Below are 19,190 nucleotides of genomic sequence, written 5' to 3' on the forward strand. Positions count from 1 at the left end.
CTACTGAAAATCAATGAAATCAGGGGTAAGAAACTATTCAAGGTGACCTTTTCATCGGGATCTGCACATAAACCAAGTACTTATCTACTAAAAAGTGTCTATCTTTCACACAAAACCTAAAATCATTCTTACTCTCTGCCTCAAACCAGAACTAAGAACAACTTAGTTTCCCTCTTCTTTATCCCTCACAGACTTACAGGTTTCGTCACTATAGGAAATCAACACTAAGTATAAGAACACCTTTACCTTACCATTAGTTTTTGCCAATTTCCCAGTGACAACCAACCAACTCTGTGGGATAGTGAGATAAAGAGAGGGAAAATAATTGCTTTTAAGTCACTGATTCTGACCAACTCTGCAGGATAGTGAGATAAAGAGAGGGAAAATAATTGCTTTTAAGTTACTGATTCTGCAAAGGGAAGTGACTTATTAAACAAAAACTAAACTTTTTATAGGCTTTTTCTATACTGCTATTTGAAAGTTATGGGTTCCCCATAACTCTCACACTAAAGAGCCTCTATGGAATCGTAAATGCCCCAAGAATAAAGTGATTTTGGTAAAGGCCCATTTGGCAATACAATTCTCCCTGCTCGGTTTAAAACAAAAAAGGGAAAAAACAGCATGGAAAGATCTCAGGAGATAAAACCACCGCCAAACCAGACATTTTTCTCTGCCCAACAAAAAATACTTAAATTCAGATTAGCTGACTCCAATAGGCATCTGTTAACCACTTACTAGATACAGAGTATTGACAGGTGTTTATTTATCTGTAGATAAATAAAACATACCTGCCTTTCATGGAGCCCTAACTCTAGTCTGGGAAACACTTCTGAACTATGCAGACTGATAAAAAAAAAAGTAAATAAGTTTTTAAACATCTGCTCTGATAGAATGAGAAAGAAGAGGTTAAAACCAATTGCAAGAATTGTGAAGAAGTCCTCAAGAATTTTCAAGTTTTATATATATTTAATATTTAATACAGTCATTTGTCCACCCTGATCATTAAACCCAAAAGAAAAGGTGGCATAAATGCTCAGCTACCCCAAAGCAAACATCAGAGATAAGTCTACACACTCAGAATCTCTGGACTAAAACAAGTGCCTTATACCAAGGATATCTGGAAAAAACTCACCAGCATCAGGAGGTCCGTGCTGGGCATCTTCCCCTTCCTGGCGTTCTTCCAGGGCCTTTCCACTGCAGAAGAGAACCAGGTTGGTTTACTTCCAAAGCTTTAAAACTGTCGCATCTGCCAGCCTAGATTTGCCTGAGCAGTCAAGTAATGGTTCTCTACCTCCTTTGAGAGCTCAGATTTCACTCCCAGATATCGCATTCCATCCATAGCACCCCAAACCAGCCAATCAGGGTCCGGCCGCAACGCGTTTCCCTCCCACAAGAGATCAAACGAATCCAGCTCCAGCCTCCCACAAAGCGTTCCACTCAGGTAGGTACCGGGGGGCCACCGAGCAGGGCCGGGGATCCCGGGAGCCCCGCAGCCCCGTCGCCCCGCCCATGCGACCTAACCCGGGGTGAAGGCAGGCCCAGTCCCAGGGTCTAGCATCCCTCCCTCCCCATACTCTTCACTTCACGTCTGAAGGACGCGCAAACCCTAGCCATCCCAAGCCCACTCCCACCCCGCCGTCAAGACTGGAGTTCCAGATCATCCACTCACCGACCTTTCCACTCTGTCAGCCGCGGGCGGCCTCATCCCGCGCCCGCCCGGGTCTCTGTTCCCGCCTCTCAACTACCCGCCGCGCATCTGCTCGCCCCGCATCTGCTCGCCCCGCAATCCTGCCGGCCTTTCCTCCTCTCCCTTTCCGCGGACTCCACCCGGACCCCCACCGCCTCCCCAATCTGGCCGCTCAGCAGCCTGGACCACCATCCCCCCCGCCTTGCCCACTCCAGACCCTCCTTCCCTCCCCCGTCAGGACCTACCCCCCGACCCAGCCTGGACCGTTCCCCTCCACTCCCCAACCCGAACCCGACACCCCTCCAGGGAGCCCACGATAGCCACCTCCACCTCCTTCTTCTCAACCCAGAACCAGCTTCTCCGCTCCCTTCCCCGGGCACTCTCTGCAGCCAGCCGGCTCCACCTCCACGTCTCTTCCGCACGGCGCGACTGACTGGCAAGTCGCGGGGCTCGAGCTCTCCCAGCCGCCCAGCCGCTGCGGCCGCGGAGATTGAAGATATGGCCACCGCCGGCCCCGCCCCTCGCGGCCCGGAAATGGCTCCAGCGGTGCGGGCCGGGCTCCCCAGGCTCCGGCGTGCGCGGCCCCGCCACAGGCCGCGCGCACGCCGCGACCCGGACACTAGGCCTCCCCTCCCCGCCAAGCCCCACGGCGCGTGCGCGCCTTCTGCTGGCAGACCCGCGCGGCTGCTAGTTCCCCGCGAGTCCCCCGCCGGTCCCTTTGCAAAGATCAAAGCCAGCGGCGGTTCTCCGCCTAGGACTGTCAACAGCCTTCGGCTAGCTTTTTAAAAACCAACTTTCTGGTCACGTATTAGTCACTCGGAGCTCCTGAGAGAGTCTGCCTGCAAAACGCTGCACAAACTGACGTCAAAACAACGACCCTCTAGGGGACGCCTTTCGGATTTTAAAAATGGGTAACTCAAGTGATTTGCCCGTTGTCTCTTTCCTGGGTCGGAGATTTCTATTTTCGCACTCACAATGATGATGCCTGAAGAAAAGGGGCATGAAAACTCCCTTAAATACCATAGTCATGCACTGCACCCCCGCCCTCACCCACGTCCCCCCAAAAACGTAGTAGGCAAAAATTCTACCGGTATTGAATTTTTGTAAGCAACACCGGCAGTCATCGAATATTCTAGTGAAAGTGCCCAGCAGGATCATCTAGGTCACCCTTCATTTCTTGATAAAACACCGAATCTTAATGCATTTTCCATGACTTGCCCAGTTGTCATACCACTAATTTAATGGAAATGGAAGGCAGCACAGTTTCATCTAACTGTGATCAGTGATCTCTGGTAAGAAGTAAAGGAGAAAGGTGGATTTTTTTTTTTTAAGTAGCAAACAATGACAAGTTCGGAGATACTTATCTGTAGGCAGTATTTTTTTATACAAGTATTTTTTAATTCTATTTATTAGACATACCAACATACAGACAAACATTCCTACCATATGATCATTCTACATATATAATCAGTAACTCACAATATCATCACATAGTTGTATATTCATCATCATGATAATTTCTTAGAACATTTGCATCAATATAGAAAAAGAAATAAAAGAAAACAAAAAAATTAACACATACCATACCCCTTACCCATCCCCCCATTGATCACTAGCATTTCAACAACTAAATCTATTTCAACATTTGTTCCCCCCCTATTCATTTATTTTTATTCCATATGTTCTACTTGTCTGTTGACAAGGTAGATAAATGGAGCATCAGACACAAGGTTTTCACAATCACACAGTCACATTGCAAAAGCTATATTATACAGTCATCTTCAAGAAACATGGCTACTAGAACACAGCTCTACATTTTCAGGCAGTTCCCTCCAGCCTCTCCACACCTCAACTAAAAAGGTGATATCTATATTATGCATAAAGAATGACCTCCAGGATAACCTCTCGACTCAGTTTGGAATCTCTCAGCCATTGACACTTTATTTTGTCTCATTTTACTCTTCCCCCTTTTGGTTGAGAAGGTTTTCTCAATCCGTTGATGCTGAGTCCAAGCTCATTCTAGGATTTCTGTCCCACAATGCCAGGAAGGTCCATACCCCTGGGAGTCATGTCCCACGTAGAGAGGGGGAGGGCAATGAGTTTGCTTGTCATGCTGAGAGAGAGGCCACATCTGAGCACCAAAAGAGGTTCTCTTGGGGGTGACTCTTAGGCCTAATTTTAAGTAGGCTTGTCCTATCCTTTGTGGGGTTAAGATTCACATGAACAAACCCCAAGATTGGGGGCTCAGCCTATTGCTTTGGTTGTCCCCACTGCTTGTGAGAGTATCAAGAATTCTCCACTTGATGTTGGTGGAAATGTCAAATGGTACAACCGCTTTGGAAGACAGTATGGCAGTTTCTCAGGAAGCTAAGTATAGAATTGCCATATGATCCAGCAATACCATTGTTAGGTATCTACTCAGAGGACACGAGGGCAAGAACACAAATGGACATTTGCACACCAATGTTTATAGCAGCATTATCTACAATTGCCAAGAGATGGAAACAGCCAAAATGTCCATCAACAGACGAGTGGCTAAACAACCTGTGGTATATACATATGATGGAATATTATGCAGCTGTAAGACAGAATAACGTCATGAAGCATGTAACAACATGGATGGACCATAAGGACATTATGCTGAGTGAGATTAGCCAGAAACAAAAGGACAGATACTGTATGGTCTCACTGATATAAACTGACATTAACGAATGAACTTGGAGAATTTCAGTTGGTAACAGAGACCATCAGGAGATGGAAATAGGGTAGATATTGGGAAATTGGAGCTGAACGGATGCAGATTGTACAACAGGACTGATTGTAAAAATTCAGAAATGGATAGCACAATACTACCTAATTGTAATACAATAATGTTAGAACACTGAATGAAGCTGAATGTGAGAATGATAGAGGGAAGAGGCCTGGGAGCGCAAATGAAATCAGAAGGAAAGACAGACAATAAAGACCTAGGAATGCCTAGAGTGTAGAATGATAGTGACTAAATGTGCAAATTTAAAAATGTTTCTGCATGAGAAAGAACAAAGGAATGTCAATAATGCAGGGTATTGAAAATAGATGATAATTAACATTTTAAAACTTTAATATATGTGTGAGACAAGCAAAAAATGTTTATTTGGTACAAAATTTATATTTTGACTAGTGCATTTCCTAATATAACTTATATGAACAGCTTAATCGAACACCATAGTACTTGGAACCTTGCGTAGGGGATGAGATTTTGTACGTTTGTCCAGAGTGATGCCCAGATAAATCCCTGAATGATTTGAACAGTGAATAGGGAAGTATTTGCAGAGTCCCCTAGGGGGGAATAGTGAGTAAGGGGGAAAATTCAACTTCCCCAAGAACTGGAGAATTCTTGATATTCTCACAGGCAGTGGGGACAGCCAAAGCAATAGGCCGAGCCTCCAATCTTGGGGTTTGTTCATATGAAACTTAATCCCGCAAAGGATAGGCTAAGCCTACTTAAAACTAGGCCTAAGAGTCACCCCCAAGAGAACCTCTTCTGTTGCTCAGATGTGGCCTCTCCCTCCCTCGGCAGACACAGCAAGCAAACTCACTGCCCTACCCCTCTCTGTGTGGGACATGACACCCAGGGGTGTGGACCTTCCTGTTTCTTCTAGGAACAGAAATCCTAGAATGAGCTGGACCTCAGCATCAAGGGATTAAGAAAATCTTCTCAACCAAAAGGGGGAAGAGAGAAATGAGACAAAATAAAGTGTCAGTGGCTGAGAGATTCCAGAGTCGAGAGGTTATCCTGGAGGTTATTCTTACTCATCAAATAGATATCACCTTGTTAGTCAACATGTAGTGGAGAGGCTGGAGGAACTGCCTGAAAATGTGGAGCTGTGCTCCGGTGGCCGTGTTTCTTAAAGATAATTGTATGATGATATGGCTGTCACAGTGTGCCTGTGTGGTTGTGAGAGCCTAGCGTCTGATGCTCCTTTTGTCTACCTTACCAATGGACACGTAAAACATACGGATTAAAAATAAATAAATAATAGGGGGAACAAATGTTAAAATAAATTTAGTAGATTGAAATGCTGGTGATCGGTGAGGGGGAGGGTTAAGGGGTATCATGTGTATGAATTTTTTTCTGTCTTCTTTTTATTGCTTTTTCTGAATTGATGCAGATGTTCTAAGAAATTATCATGATGATGAATATACAACTATGTGATGGTAGTGTGAGTTATTGATCATATAACAAAAACGGAATGATCATATGATAAGAATGTGTTTGTATGTGGTTATGTATCATATATAAAAAATAAATAAATTTGAAAAACAAGAAAGAAAGGGGTAAGGGGTATGGTATGTATGAATTTTTTCTGTTGTCTTTTTATTTCTTTTTCTGAATTGATGCGAATGTTCTAAGAAATGATCATGATGATGAATATGTAACTATGTGACAATATTGTGAATTACTGATTATATATGTAGAACGGAATGATCATATGTTAAGAATGTGCTTCTTTGTTGTCATATTTTTTTAAAAAAATTTTAAATTAGTAAAAAAAAATTTTTTAATAATAATTATACAAGGAAGATAAAAACAAAAAAGAATTCTCCACTTGGGGAAGTTGAATTTTCCCCCTTTCTCACCATTCCTCCAAGAGGACTTTGCAAATACGTCTTTATTCACTGTTCAAATAATTCTGAGATTTATCAGGGCATCACTCTGGACAAACCTACAAAATCTCATGCCCTACTCAAGGTTCTGTGTACTATGGTTGTGCACAGGATTTTTAATAAGGTTTTTAAGATGGCACAAGATGGAATCTTTAAATCTTAACAAAAGAAGCACTAATGAGTGACCCCAACCCCATCCCCTTGCGAAATGCTGTCAGGACACTAAGTGCCATCATATTCGTCTAGTGGTTTTAGGATGAAATTCCTTGTTACCATGGCTGCCCTCCCCTATACGCCCCTCCCTGCTCCCCAGTTTCTCAGCCCAGAATGGAAAAGGCCCAAGAAGAAGTCAAGCAGTTTACCTCTGGGTTTCCTCATCCCCACCCCATCCCATCAGAAACCCCAGACCTCTCTACTGTCCAGAGACCCTGAATCAAACACTGATAACCCCATACGCTCTTTCCTGTTCTTGTGTTCTCCAGTGTAGAAGATCAGGAAATGTGCTGGGGTCTCTTCCCAATGCCCTCACCAGGAATGTCCCCCCCACCGTGCACTTTGTTTCTTTGCCAATTCCTAGACACGGCCCTGCCTCCTGTGCCTAGTTGCCACCTCCATCCTGTAATCCACACTCTGTGGTCCCAGGTGACATTACAACGTCACTGCTCCTGACGCACGGTAGGCTGTCTGTTCATTCTTCCCAGATGAGTGAATCCATTCCGCTGTTTCGATTAATCTTTACTTTGTCAAAAACTATGCCAGGCACCTTTACTAGAAGGCCCCATTTATGTCCTAACTTCCTCAGATCAGGTGACTCTCACCAACCCCAACTTATAAGGACACTAAGGTCCACAGAAGGTAAAAAACAGTCCCAAATTCACACAACAAGTTAGGGCAGAGTTGGCTCAGACTTTGCACTCTGGGGTTACCTAAACTATGCTTTTTGATTAATTAGAATAAAAAAATATTAGAAGTACAGGGGCTTTCGCCTATCTGCAAGCTCAACCCTACCATTAATAGGCATGAAGTAAGGAGGATCAGAGAAAATGCAAGTCCTGGCAGTTCCCCAGAGCCCAGATAAGAACTTGGGTCTGGCCCTGCAACTCTGTGAATCCATGAAGCTACATGTCTGAGGCTTCAGGTTCCCCCTAGTTTCCTAACCCATACTCCTCCTGACTGAAGAATCAGGGGTTACAAGAAAACATCAGTTAGAGGGCAGTCGGAAATAAAGGATACTGAGGAGTAAGGAAGAAAACTTCAGCTTTCCCAGAAATCACACTCCCAAGAGGGAGCAAAATCCCCATTCACGGTCAGTTTTACATACCCTAGCCGTTATAGAGGGCTTGGGACAAGGCAAGAGAGAAAGCCCGGGAGCAAAGGGAATGTAAGTGAAAGAGAGAATTTTAGCTGAGGCACAGGGATAGAAAGAAGGAAGAAATGTTGGTTATGGAGGGCGTATATCCCAATCTCCTCCTCCTCCCCAACTTCCCTTCCCCCCAAAAACACCACTACAATAGGAGTTTCAGAAGTCCTGTGAAGGAAGAACCTAGCTGGGTGGTGGGAGGCAGAGGTGGGGTTGCCTAGAGATTTAATACACAAAATGTGGTTTCCTGGCCAGCATCTGGAAACAGGTTCTTGCCACTCCATCCAAGAACAACTAAATCTGGATCTACATTTTAACAAAATCCCAGGAGGTGTATAGGCTCAATAAAGTCTGAGAAGCACTGGTGAGAATGGCCCCTGTCTGCAGAGAAAGCACAGTGTTCTTGTTAAGATTGCATGTTTGCAAAGAAAGAAAAAAAGAAGTCGATCGTGATGATAAAAAAAATATTTATTCCTTCTATCCTCCTATATCCTGGAGCAGCTAGAAGGAAAATCTGAGAAGATGGTATGGTAGCCCATGACACACTCTGGATCTGTCCTGTCACTATTTGTTGAAGTGGGCTCTGAAAATTATTGCTTTTTACTTTCTTTGCTTTGTATATATGAAATATTATACAAAAAAAAGTTAAAAATTAAAATCATGAAAAAAAAAGCATGTTTGCAGCCTGAGCAGTTTATTCATGCTTTTTTGGACTTGTTTGGTTTCAGTCTTGTATATACCATTTCTAGTGTACAATGGAATGCTGCTGTGCAATCCAGTTTTATGATACTGTAGGTGAGATAACACCCAGTTCATGGTGGAAAGTTACTGGTCAGGCATTCCGTCTCTACCAGGGCCTAGTAGCAAGCCAGCATTGCTTTTATGGAGAATCGTTGGCAGAGAATTCTCCATTGAGGCTTGCCAGAAGCTCCATTCAGTGCCATCATCTGCTCCTGGCACATCAAATACTGGGCCTGTGAGGGATAAAACCAGGTAACGGGACTTCTTGGCCTATGGCCTGGACCTGTCATATAATCTTGTCTTGCTCCAGGCCCTACTCAAAACAGGCAGCTTCACAGGTTACCCAGTAAATGGGTTCAAGAAATATGTGCAAATGCAGTCCAAAATCACTGTGCCTCTTTCATTGTGATAGGCTGGATAAGAAGTAACTTCTCTCTCATTTTACGGGAGATATCCCAACTTCCAGACCAGTGGACCCTTAAAAACTTGTGGCAGGCCCCTGAATCTTCTTGGTGCTATCTCCCACCACCTGGCATGTATTTAATCTTACTGAGACATCTATGTATACTTCTTGTTCATTCACTGGGTTCAATTTCCATAATGTTATAATTATATTGGGCCAGCATGATATTCTGTGGGAAATAAAGATGATCAAGGACTCAGATTCTAAAAAAAAAAAGAAAGAAAGAAAAGAACAGAGAAAAATTGTATGTTTGGGATGGTGTAAGGAAGTCAAAGAAAATGTATGTGTGTGGGTGGGAAGGGTAGTAATGCCACCAAAGTTGGCCTTTGGTGCCATTGTGGTACTTTCCAACATAACAGAAGATTGGGAAATGCTTCAGTTTACTAATGCTGCTGGAATGCAATATACTAAAAATGGATTGGCTTTTGCAAAGGGGATTTATTAGGTTACAAATTTATAGTTCTAAGGTGATAAAAATGTCTAGCTTGAGTCATCAACAAGAGGACATGTGCACTCAAGAAGAGCCAATTGTATCTGGGGTTTCTCTGTCACTTGGGGCACATGGTAACATCTATTGGCCCTTCAGTCCTGGGTTGGTTTCAAAGATGGCTTTCTCAGCTCCTGCGAGTCCTTCTGGCTTCTGCTGGGGCATTTACTTTCTTCAAGCCTCTGTGGGTCCTCTCTTGGTTTCTCGGGGGCAAACTGTGGATTTCATCTCTTACCTTAGCATCTCCTGGGGCATCGTCAGTCTTGGACCTGTCATCTCTTTGCTCTCTGTATAGGCTCTGAGCTCTCTCTATGTTCTCTGTCTTTTATTTTCTTCATAGAGAACTCCACTAAGTGGATTAAAACCCACCTTGAGTTAGGTGGGTCACGTTTCCATGGAAACAATTTAATCAAAAGGCCCCAAGCACAACAGGTCTGCCTTCACAAGATTAGATTAAAAGAGCATGGCTTGGGGGCGGGCGGGAGGCAGCGGCCACAGCAGCCTCGGCCGCAGCCACGCCACATCCAGCGGCGCCGGTGGCGGGTGAGAGAGGAACCCTGACCGTGTTCACTATGTGCCTTTCCAGATGAGAGAGAAACCCTGAACTTCATCGCCCTTCTTGAACCAAGAACAGCTACTGGGGGAGTGGAGACAATACAGAGCAGCTCCCGGAGCCACGACGGAGATCAAAGGGACGGCGTACCCCATCCTGGAACGGCTGACTGTCTGGGAGAACCAGCTCCGGTGAGATCGCCGAGGGGCGCGGGCTTTCCCGGGTGGGACGGCAAGTGGCCGGAGTCCCTCCCTTCCTCCTTCCCAGGCCAGCTGGCAGAATTGGGCGGGCGGTCCCCTTGGGCCGCGGCGGCTGGCGCCCCCACCATGCAAGGCCCCCCGGACCAACTGAGAGAGTTGGGTCGGAAATCCCCAGACTGTGGAGAACAGTGACCGGGGGTTCCCTTCCAAACACGTGACTCCCCGGTCCGGCTGGGAACAGTGCACTTTCCTGGGCTGCGGCAGCTGGCGCCCTCCCGCCATGCTTGGCGCCCCGGGCCAACTAGGAAATTCGGTTGGGCGCTCTCCCGTGCTGCGGCGGCCGGCGACCCTCCCCGCATTCGGACCCCCGGGCCGGCTGGCACTCTTCCAAGCCGCTTCAGCTGCCAAACCTCCCCTACGGCGAGAGTTTTCCAAAGTTAAAGGACCCACAGCAACTTTCACTGGTGGAACCCGTGGACAAACGTGTGCCACGAGCGCCACCTACTGGGCAGAATAAGAAAAACAGAACCCAGAGATTTCACAGAAAAATCTTTCAACCTGTGGGGTCCAACACCCAGGGAAATCTGACTAAATGCCCAGACGCCAGCAGAAGATAATGGATCACACTCAGAAAATTGAAAATATGGCCCAGTCAAAGGAACAAACCAATAGTTCAAATGAGATACAGGAGCTGAGACAACTAATGCTAAATATACGAACAGAAATGGAAAACCTCTTCAAAAACGAAATCGATAAATTGAGGGACGACATGAAGAAGACATGGGCTGAACAAAAAGAAGAAATAGAAAAACTGAAAAAACAAATCACAGAGCTTATGGAAGTGAAGGATAAAGTAGAAAAGATGGAAAAAACAATGGATACCGACAATGATAGATTTAAAGAGACAGAAGATAGATTTAGTGATTTGCAGGATGGAACATCTGAATTCGAAAAAGAAACAGAAACTATCCAGAAAAGAATGGAAAAATTCGAACAGGGTATCAGGGAATTCAAGGACAATATGAACCGCACAAATATACGTGTTGTGGGTGTCCCAGAAGGAGAAGAGAAGGGAAAAGGAGGAGAAAAACTAATGGAAGAAATTATCACTGAAAATTTCCCAACTCTTATGAAAGACCTAAAATTACAGATCCAAGAAGTGCAGCGCACCCCAAAGAGATTAGACCCAAATAGGCGTTCCCCAAGACACTTACTAGTTAGAATGTCAGAGGTCAAAGAGAAAGAAAGGATCTTGAAAGCAGTGAGAGAAAAGCAATCCATCACATACAAGGGAAACCCAATAAGACTATGTGTAGATTTCTCAGCAGAAACCATGGAAGCTAGAAGACAGTGGGATGATATATTTAAATCACTAAAAGAGAAAAACTGCCAACCAAGACTCCTATATCCAGCAAAATTGTCCTTCAAAAATGAGGGAGAAATTAAAACATTCTCAGACAAAAAGTCACTGAGAGAATTTGTGACCAAGAGACCAGCTCTGCAAGAAATACTAAAGGGAGCACTAGAGTCAGATATGAAAAGACAGAAGAGAGACGTATGGAGAAGAGTGTAGAAAGAAGGAAAGTCAGATATGATATATATAATACAAAAGGCAAAATGGTAGAGGAAAATATTATCCAAACAGTAATAACTCTAAATGTTAATAGACTGAATTCCTCAATCAAAAGACATAGACTGGCAGAATGGATTAAAAAACAGGATCCTTCTATATGCTGTCTACAGGAAACACATCTTAGACCCAAAGATAAATATAGGTTGAAAGTGAAAGGTTGGGAAAAGATATTTCATGCAAATAACAACCAGAAAAGAGCAGGAGTGGCTATACTAATATCCAACAAATTAGACTTCAAATGTAAAACACTTAAAAGAGACAAAGAAGGACACTATATACTAATAAAAGGAACAATTAAACAAGAAGACATAACAATCATAAATATTTACGCACCGAACCAGAATGCCCCAAAATACGTGAGGAATACACTGCAAATACTGAAAAGGGAAATAGACACATATACCATAATAGTTGGAGACTTCAATTCACCACTCTCATCAATGGACAGAACATCTAGACAGAGGATCAATACAGAAATAGAGAATCTGAATATTACTATAAATGAGCTAGACTTAACAGACATTTATAGGACATTACATCCCACAACAGCAGGATACACCTTTTTTTCAAGTGCTCATGGATCATTCTCAAAGATAGACCATATGCTGGGCCACAAAGCAAGTCTTAACAAATTTAAAAAGATTGAAATCATACACAACACTTTCTCGGATCATAAAGGAATGAAGTTGGAAATCAATAATAGGCGGAGTGCCAGAAAATTAACAAATACATGGAGGCTCAACAACACACTCTTAAACAACAAGTGGATCAAAGAAGAAATTGCAAGAGAAATTAGTAAATACCTAGAGGCAAATGAAAATGAAAATACAACATATCAAAACTTATGGGACGCAGCAAAGGCAGTGCTAAGAGGGAAATTTATTGCCCTAAATGCCTTTATCAGAAAAGAAGAAAAGGTAAAAATGCAGGAATTAACTGTCCACTTGGAAGAACTGGAGAAAGAACAGCAAACGAATCCCAAAGCAAGCAAAAGGAAAGAAATAACAAAGATTAGAGCAGAAATAAATGAAATTGAAAACATGAAAACAATAGAGAAAATCAATAAGACCAGAAGTTGGTTCTATGAGAAAATCAATAAGACTGATGGGCCCTTAGCAAGATTGACAAAAAGAAGAAGAGAGAGGATGCAAATAAATAAGATCAGAAATGGAAGAGGAGACATAACTACTGACCTCACAGAAATAAAGGAGGTAATAACAGGATACTATGAACAACTTTACGTTAATAAATACAACAATTCAGATGAAATGGACGGGTTCCTGGAAAGACATGAACAACCAACTTTGACTCAAGAAGAAATAGATGACCTCAACAAACCAACCACAAGTAAAGAGATTGAATTAGTCATTCAAAAGCTCCCTAAAAAAAAAAGTCCAGGACCAGACGACTTCACATGTGAATTCTATCAAACATTCCAGAAAGAATTAGTACCAACTCTCCTCAAACTCTTCAAAAAATCGAAGTGGAGGGAAAACTACCTAATTCATTCTATGAAGCCAACATCACCCTCATACCAAAACCAGGCAAAGATATTACAAAAAAAGAAAACTACAGACCAATCTCTCTAATGAATATAGATGCAAAAATCCTCAATAAAATTCTAGCAAATCGTATCCAACAACACATTAAAAGAATTATACATCATGACCAAGTAGGATTCATCCCAGGTATGCAAGGATGGTTCAACATAAGAAAATCAATTAATGTAATATACCATATCAACAAATCAAAGCAGAAAAATCACATGATCATCTCAATTGATGCAGAGAAGGCATTTGACAAGATTCAACATCCTTTCCTGTTGAAAACACTTCAAAAGATAGGAATATAAGGGAACTTCCTTAAAATGATAGAGGGAATATATGAGAAACCCACAGCTAATATCATCCTCAATGGGGAAAAATTGAAAACTTTCCCCCTAAGATCAGGAACAAGACAAGGATGTCCACTATCGCCACTATTATTCAACATTCTGTTGGAAGTTCTAGCCAAAGCAATTAGACAAGAAAAAGAAATACAAGGTATCAAAATTGGAAAGGAAGAAGTAAAACTATCATTGTTTGCAGACGATATGATACTATACGTTGAACACCCGGAAAAATCCACAACAAAATTACTAGAGCTAATAAATGAGTACAGCAAAGTAGCAGGTTACAAGATCAACATTCAAAAATCTGTAGCATTTCTATACACTAGTAATGAACAAGCTGAGGGGGAAATCAAGAAACGAATCCCATTTACAATCGCAACTAAAAGAATAAAATACCTAGGAATAAATTTAACTAAAGAGACAAAAAACCTATATAAAGAAAACTACAAAAAACTGCTAAAAGAAATCATAGAAGACCTAGATAGATGGAAGGGCATACCGTATTCATGGATTGGAAGACTAAATATAATTAAGATGTCAATCCTACCTAAACTGATCTACAGATTCAATGCAATACCAATCAAAATCCCAACAACTTATTTTTCAGAATTAGAAAAACCAATAAGCAAATTTATCTGGAAGGGCAGGTTGCCCCGAATTGCTAAAAGTATCTTGAGGAAAAAAAAACGAAGCTGGAGGTCTTGCGATGCCGGACTTTAAGGCATATTATGAAGCCACAGTGGTCAAAACAGCATGGTATTGGCATAAAGATAGATATATCGACCAATGGAAACGAATAGAGTGCTCAGATATAGACCCTCTCATCTATGGACATTTGATCTTTGATAAGGCAGTCAAGCCAACTCACCTGGGACAGAACAGTCTCTTCAATAAATGGTGCCTAGAGAACTGGATATCCATATGCAAAAGAATGAAAGAAGACCCGTATCTCACACCTTATACAAAAGTTAACTCAAAATGAATCAAAGATCTAAACATTAGGTCTAAGACCATAAAACAGTTAGAGGAAAATGTAGGGAGATATCTTATGAATCTTACAATTGGAGGCGGTTTTATGGACCTTAAACCTAAAGCAAGAGCACTGAAGAAGGAAATAAATAAATGGGAACTCCTCAAAATTAAACACTTTTGTGCATCAAAGAACTTCATCAAGAAAGTAGAAAGACAGCCTTCACAATGGGAGACAATATTTGGAAATGATATATCAGATAAAGGTCTAGTATCCAGAATTTATAAAGAGATTGTTCATCTCAACAACAAAAAGACAGCTAACCCAATTACAAAATGGGAAAAAGACTTGAACAGACACCTACCAGAAGAGGAAATACGGATGGCCAAGAGGCACATGAAGAGATGCTCAATGTCCCTGGCCATTAGAGAAATGCAAATCAAAACCACAATGAGATATCATCTCACACCCACCAGAATGGCCATGATCAACAAAACAGAAAATGACAAGTGCTGGAGAGGATGCGGAGAAAAAGGCACACTTATCCACTGTTGGTGGGAATGTCAAATGGTGCAACCACTGTGGAAGGCAGTTTGGCGGTTCCTCAAAAAGCTGAATATAGAATTGCCATACGACCCAGCAATACCATTGCTAGGTATCTACTCAAAGGACTTAAGGGCAAAGACACAAACGGACATTTGCACACCAATGTTTATAGCAGCGTTATTTACAATTGTAAAGAGATGGAAACAGCCAAAATGTCCATCAACAGAAGAATGGCTAAACAAACTGTGGTATATATATATGATGGAATATTATGCAGCTTTAAGACAAGATAAACTTATGAAACATGTAATAACATGGATGGACCTAGAGAATATTATGCTGAGTGAGTCCAGCCAAAAACTAAAGGACAAATACTGTATGGTCCCACTGATGTGAACGGACATTCGAGAATAAACTTGAAATATGTCATTGGTAACAGAGTCCAGCAGGAGTTAGAAACAGGGTAAGATAATGGGTAATTGGAGCTGAAGAGATACAGACTGTGCAACAGGACTAGATACAAAAACTCAAAAATGGACAGCACAATAATACCTAATTGTAAAGTAATCATGTTAAAACACTGAATGAAGCTGCATCTGAGCTATAGGTTTTTTTTTTTTTAGTATTATTACTACTTTTATTTCTTTTCTCTATATTAACATTCTATATCTTTTTCTGTTGTGTTGCTAGTTTCTCTAAACCGATGCAAATGTACTAAGAAATGATGATCATGCATCTATGTGATGATGTTAAGAATTACTGATTGCATATGTAGAATGGTATGATTTCTAAATGTTGTGTTAATTTCTTTTTTTTTCTGTTAATAAAAAAAAATAATAAAATAAAAAAAAGAGCATGGGTTTTCTAGGGAACATAACAGTTTCAAACTGTAACCGAGAAATCAGGATTTAAGGGATGATTTTGATTAGTAAATCCTTATATAAAAATTCCTTTTTGCTTTCTGGAGTGTTGGAGTAGATGGGGAAATACCTGAGATCTCTGAGTTGTAGTCCAGCTACCTTGATATATCAAATGACTGTAAAAAGCCCTTATTCTGTGCCTTTGTGATTGCAAGAGCTGGTCATTCTCTCATAGAGCAAAAGCCCCAATGCTAATGAAGTCGGCCATTGACTACTTCTTCCTTTTGTTTTACACCTTTAGTACTGAAGTGATAGCTCTGCCTCCCTCCTTTCAACTTATATTCTCCTGTTGAAATGATAATGGTAACGCTTGTCTCCTTTTCTGCTTTGAGCTTACTGTCTGAAATGACCTCATCTCCCCTTGCTAAAATCCTTAAAAACCCTGAATCCCCTAAACTCTGAGAGACAGATTTTGGGCCATTAGGCTGTCAGCTCTCCTGCTACACATGTAGTAATAAACTCTTTTTCTCTTTGAAACCCCAGTGTCTCAGGAATTGGTTATTGAGCAGAAGAAACCACGGCCTTTGTCCAATAACAAAACCAGCACAGGAGGGATTGGTAATGCTGCGGGGAACCAGCTGAAATTCCCGCTGGCGAGAGGTCTTGGGGTTGGAGGGATAATGTGGGTAGGGGAGTGGAAGGCAGGGGTAAAAAGAGGTATGTGAGGGTGTGTGAAGATGGGCTTTTATTTTTTGTTTTTTTCTCTCATGTGTTTTCTTTAGGTTGGAAGGATGTGGTGGTTTGAAGATGTATGTTCCCCAGGAAAACATGTCCTTAAATTCAATCCATTCCTGTGGGTGTGAACCCATTGTAAATAAGACCTCTTGATGAGGCTACTTTGGTTAAGGTGTGACCCATCTCAATTAAATGGGTCTTAATACTATTACTGGAATCCTTTATAAAAGAATGGAATTCAGGTAAATAGAGACAAAGCCACAGGAAGCAAGAAGCTGAAATGGAACCTGGAAGAGAAAGAAGATACCAGGAGTCACTGTCATGTGCCTTGCCCTGTGACAGAGGAACCCAGGATCACTGGCAGCCAGCCCCACAGTCTACAGGGACAAGACATTGCCATGATGATGCCTTGGTTTGGATATTTTCCTAACCACAAAACCACAAGCAAATGAATTCTCATTGCTTAAGCCAAGCCATTTCATGATATTTGCTTAAGTGGCCTGGGAAACTAAAACAGATTTTGGTACCAAGAGAGTGGGGTGCTGCTATTGGCAAATACTCAAAATGTGGATATGGCTTTGGAATTGGGTAATGGGTAGAGGCTGGAAGAATTGTGAGGTGCTTGATAGAAAAGGCCTAGATTGCTTTGAAGGCACCTCCTGTAACCGAGGCATTAGGGTTTAGTGAATGATCATGACTACTGAATCATATAAATTGCTTTTCTTTCTGATAAAAATATCTAAAATCTATGAACTATAATTCAGCTGCCCTGATACAACGATCATAAAAGCCCTTTTCTTGTGCCTTTGTGATTGTAAGTGCTGTACCCTTTATCCAGTTTTTTCTCAAAGTAACTTGTAAGGGCAAAGACCTTAATGCTAATAAGAACTCGAGTCAGCCATATACTGATTGCCTTCAGTGTCCCTCCTTTACATTTGTAAATAGTTTCTGCTTACTCTTTGCTATTGAAACGATAACTCTGCCTCCCCTACATTCAGCTTATACTTTGTTATTGAAATGATAACTCTGTCTCCCTTTCAGATTAGACTTACTATTTGAAATTATAATGATTTCATCTTTCCATGTTATAGAATCCATTGAAACTTAGAACCCCCTAGGCTCGAGGAGACAGATTTGGGGCCAATAGACCACCTATTCTCTTGATTCATGGCTAGTCATAAACTTTTTCTCTCTTTGAAACCTTGGTGTCTCAGGAATTGGTCATTCCAGTGCTTTGAGCAGAGAATTCACCACCATTGTCTGGTATCGCTTCCCATGAGGACTTAGAAGGAAATGATGAATGTATTACCGGAAACTGGAGGAAAGGTGATCCTTGTTTTAAAATGGTAGAGAAACATGGTAAAATTGAGTTCTGATGTCAGATGGAAGGCACAACTTGAAAGCGAACAACTTGTGTATTTAGCAGAGATTTCCGATCTAAATGTTGAAAGTGCAGCATGGATTCTCCTTTCTGCTTATAGTAAAATGCAAGAAGAAAGAGATTTATCCTGGAGGTTATTCTTATGCATTATATAGATATCCCTTTTTAGTTTATAGTATATTGGAGTGGCTAGAGGGAAGTATCTGAAACTGTTGAGCTGTGTCCCAGTAGCCTTGATTCTTGAGGATGATTGTATGACTATATAGCTTTTACAATGTGACTGTGTGATTGTGGGGAAAAAAAAAGAGAGAGAGAGAGAGAGAGAGATGAGCTGGAAACTGAAATTCTGGGCACAAAGAAACCAGAAATTGATGGTTTGGAAAATTTTTACTTTCTGGGGAGTGAGTCCCCAGAGAATAGTGCTCCATGTGAGGGTTTAACTGAACATAAACTCAGTCAGCAACCTCCATGCCACTAGAGATTGGAGGTGCAGTTATGCAGGAATGATCTATGGAAAGTCCTTCTGTCTGATAGTTTGGATCCTGCATACTACATGCAAGACCAACAGTTTTTTGTTTTTTTTTTGTTATTTGCATAAACAGAACCACTGCCAGCCTGAACTAAAAGGGACAGAGAAGGGACAAATTGAAGGAAAAGGCCCTTCAAGGGCAGAGCTATGGAAGCTGAGGTTGGGAAGCTTGCAGAGAGCCTGGCCACCATCCCATGCTTGGAGAGGGTGGCATCTACACCCAGCCTTCAGGGAGAGTGTGGCCACTAGGAAAGTGCTTGCAAGGGACCCAGAGGACAAAACACCATTCCATAGATGACTCTCAGACCTTGAAATCTAATGGAGTATACCCTGCTGGGTTTTGGAATTGTTTGGGAACCATGACCCCTGTTTTCCTTTCAATTTCTCCCTGGGAATGTTTATCTTATGCCTGTCCTTCCATTGTATATTTGAAATAGGTCATTTGTTCTCTAGGTTTCAGAGGTCAAGAGAGGAGGGGAATTGTGCCCCAGGACAAACTACACCTAT

At 42.0% G+C, this 19,190-nt stretch overlaps 1 protein-coding gene across 2 annotated transcripts in view; it reads right to left on the bottom strand.

Annotated features, from left to right (window-relative positions):
* The window catches only part of SGPL1 (sphingosine-1-phosphate lyase 1), a 106,835-nt gene that overhangs the window by 75,789 nt on the left and 11,856 nt on the right, over window positions 1–19,190 (bottom strand). The window contains exons 1-2 of one of the 2 annotated variants that reach the window (XM_077125010.1): window positions 2,012–2,200; window positions 1,133–1,194 (exon numbers count right to left, since the gene is read on the bottom strand). In XM_077125010.1, coding sequence (XP_076981125.1) covers window positions 1,133–1,159 — 27 coding nt within the window. In that variant the 5' untranslated portion in view covers window positions 1,160–1,194; window positions 2,012–2,200. Of the gene's footprint in view, window positions 1–1,132; window positions 1,195–2,011; window positions 2,201–19,190 lie in introns of those variants that run through there. The other variant, XM_077125011.1, reaches the window with a different exon arrangement.

The sequence above is a fragment of the Tamandua tetradactyla genome, chromosome 13, assembly GCF_023851605.1.
Source record: "Tamandua tetradactyla isolate mTamTet1 chromosome 13, mTamTet1.pri, whole genome shotgun sequence".
Lineage (NCBI taxonomy): Eukaryota > Metazoa > Chordata > Mammalia > Pilosa > Myrmecophagidae > Tamandua > Tamandua tetradactyla.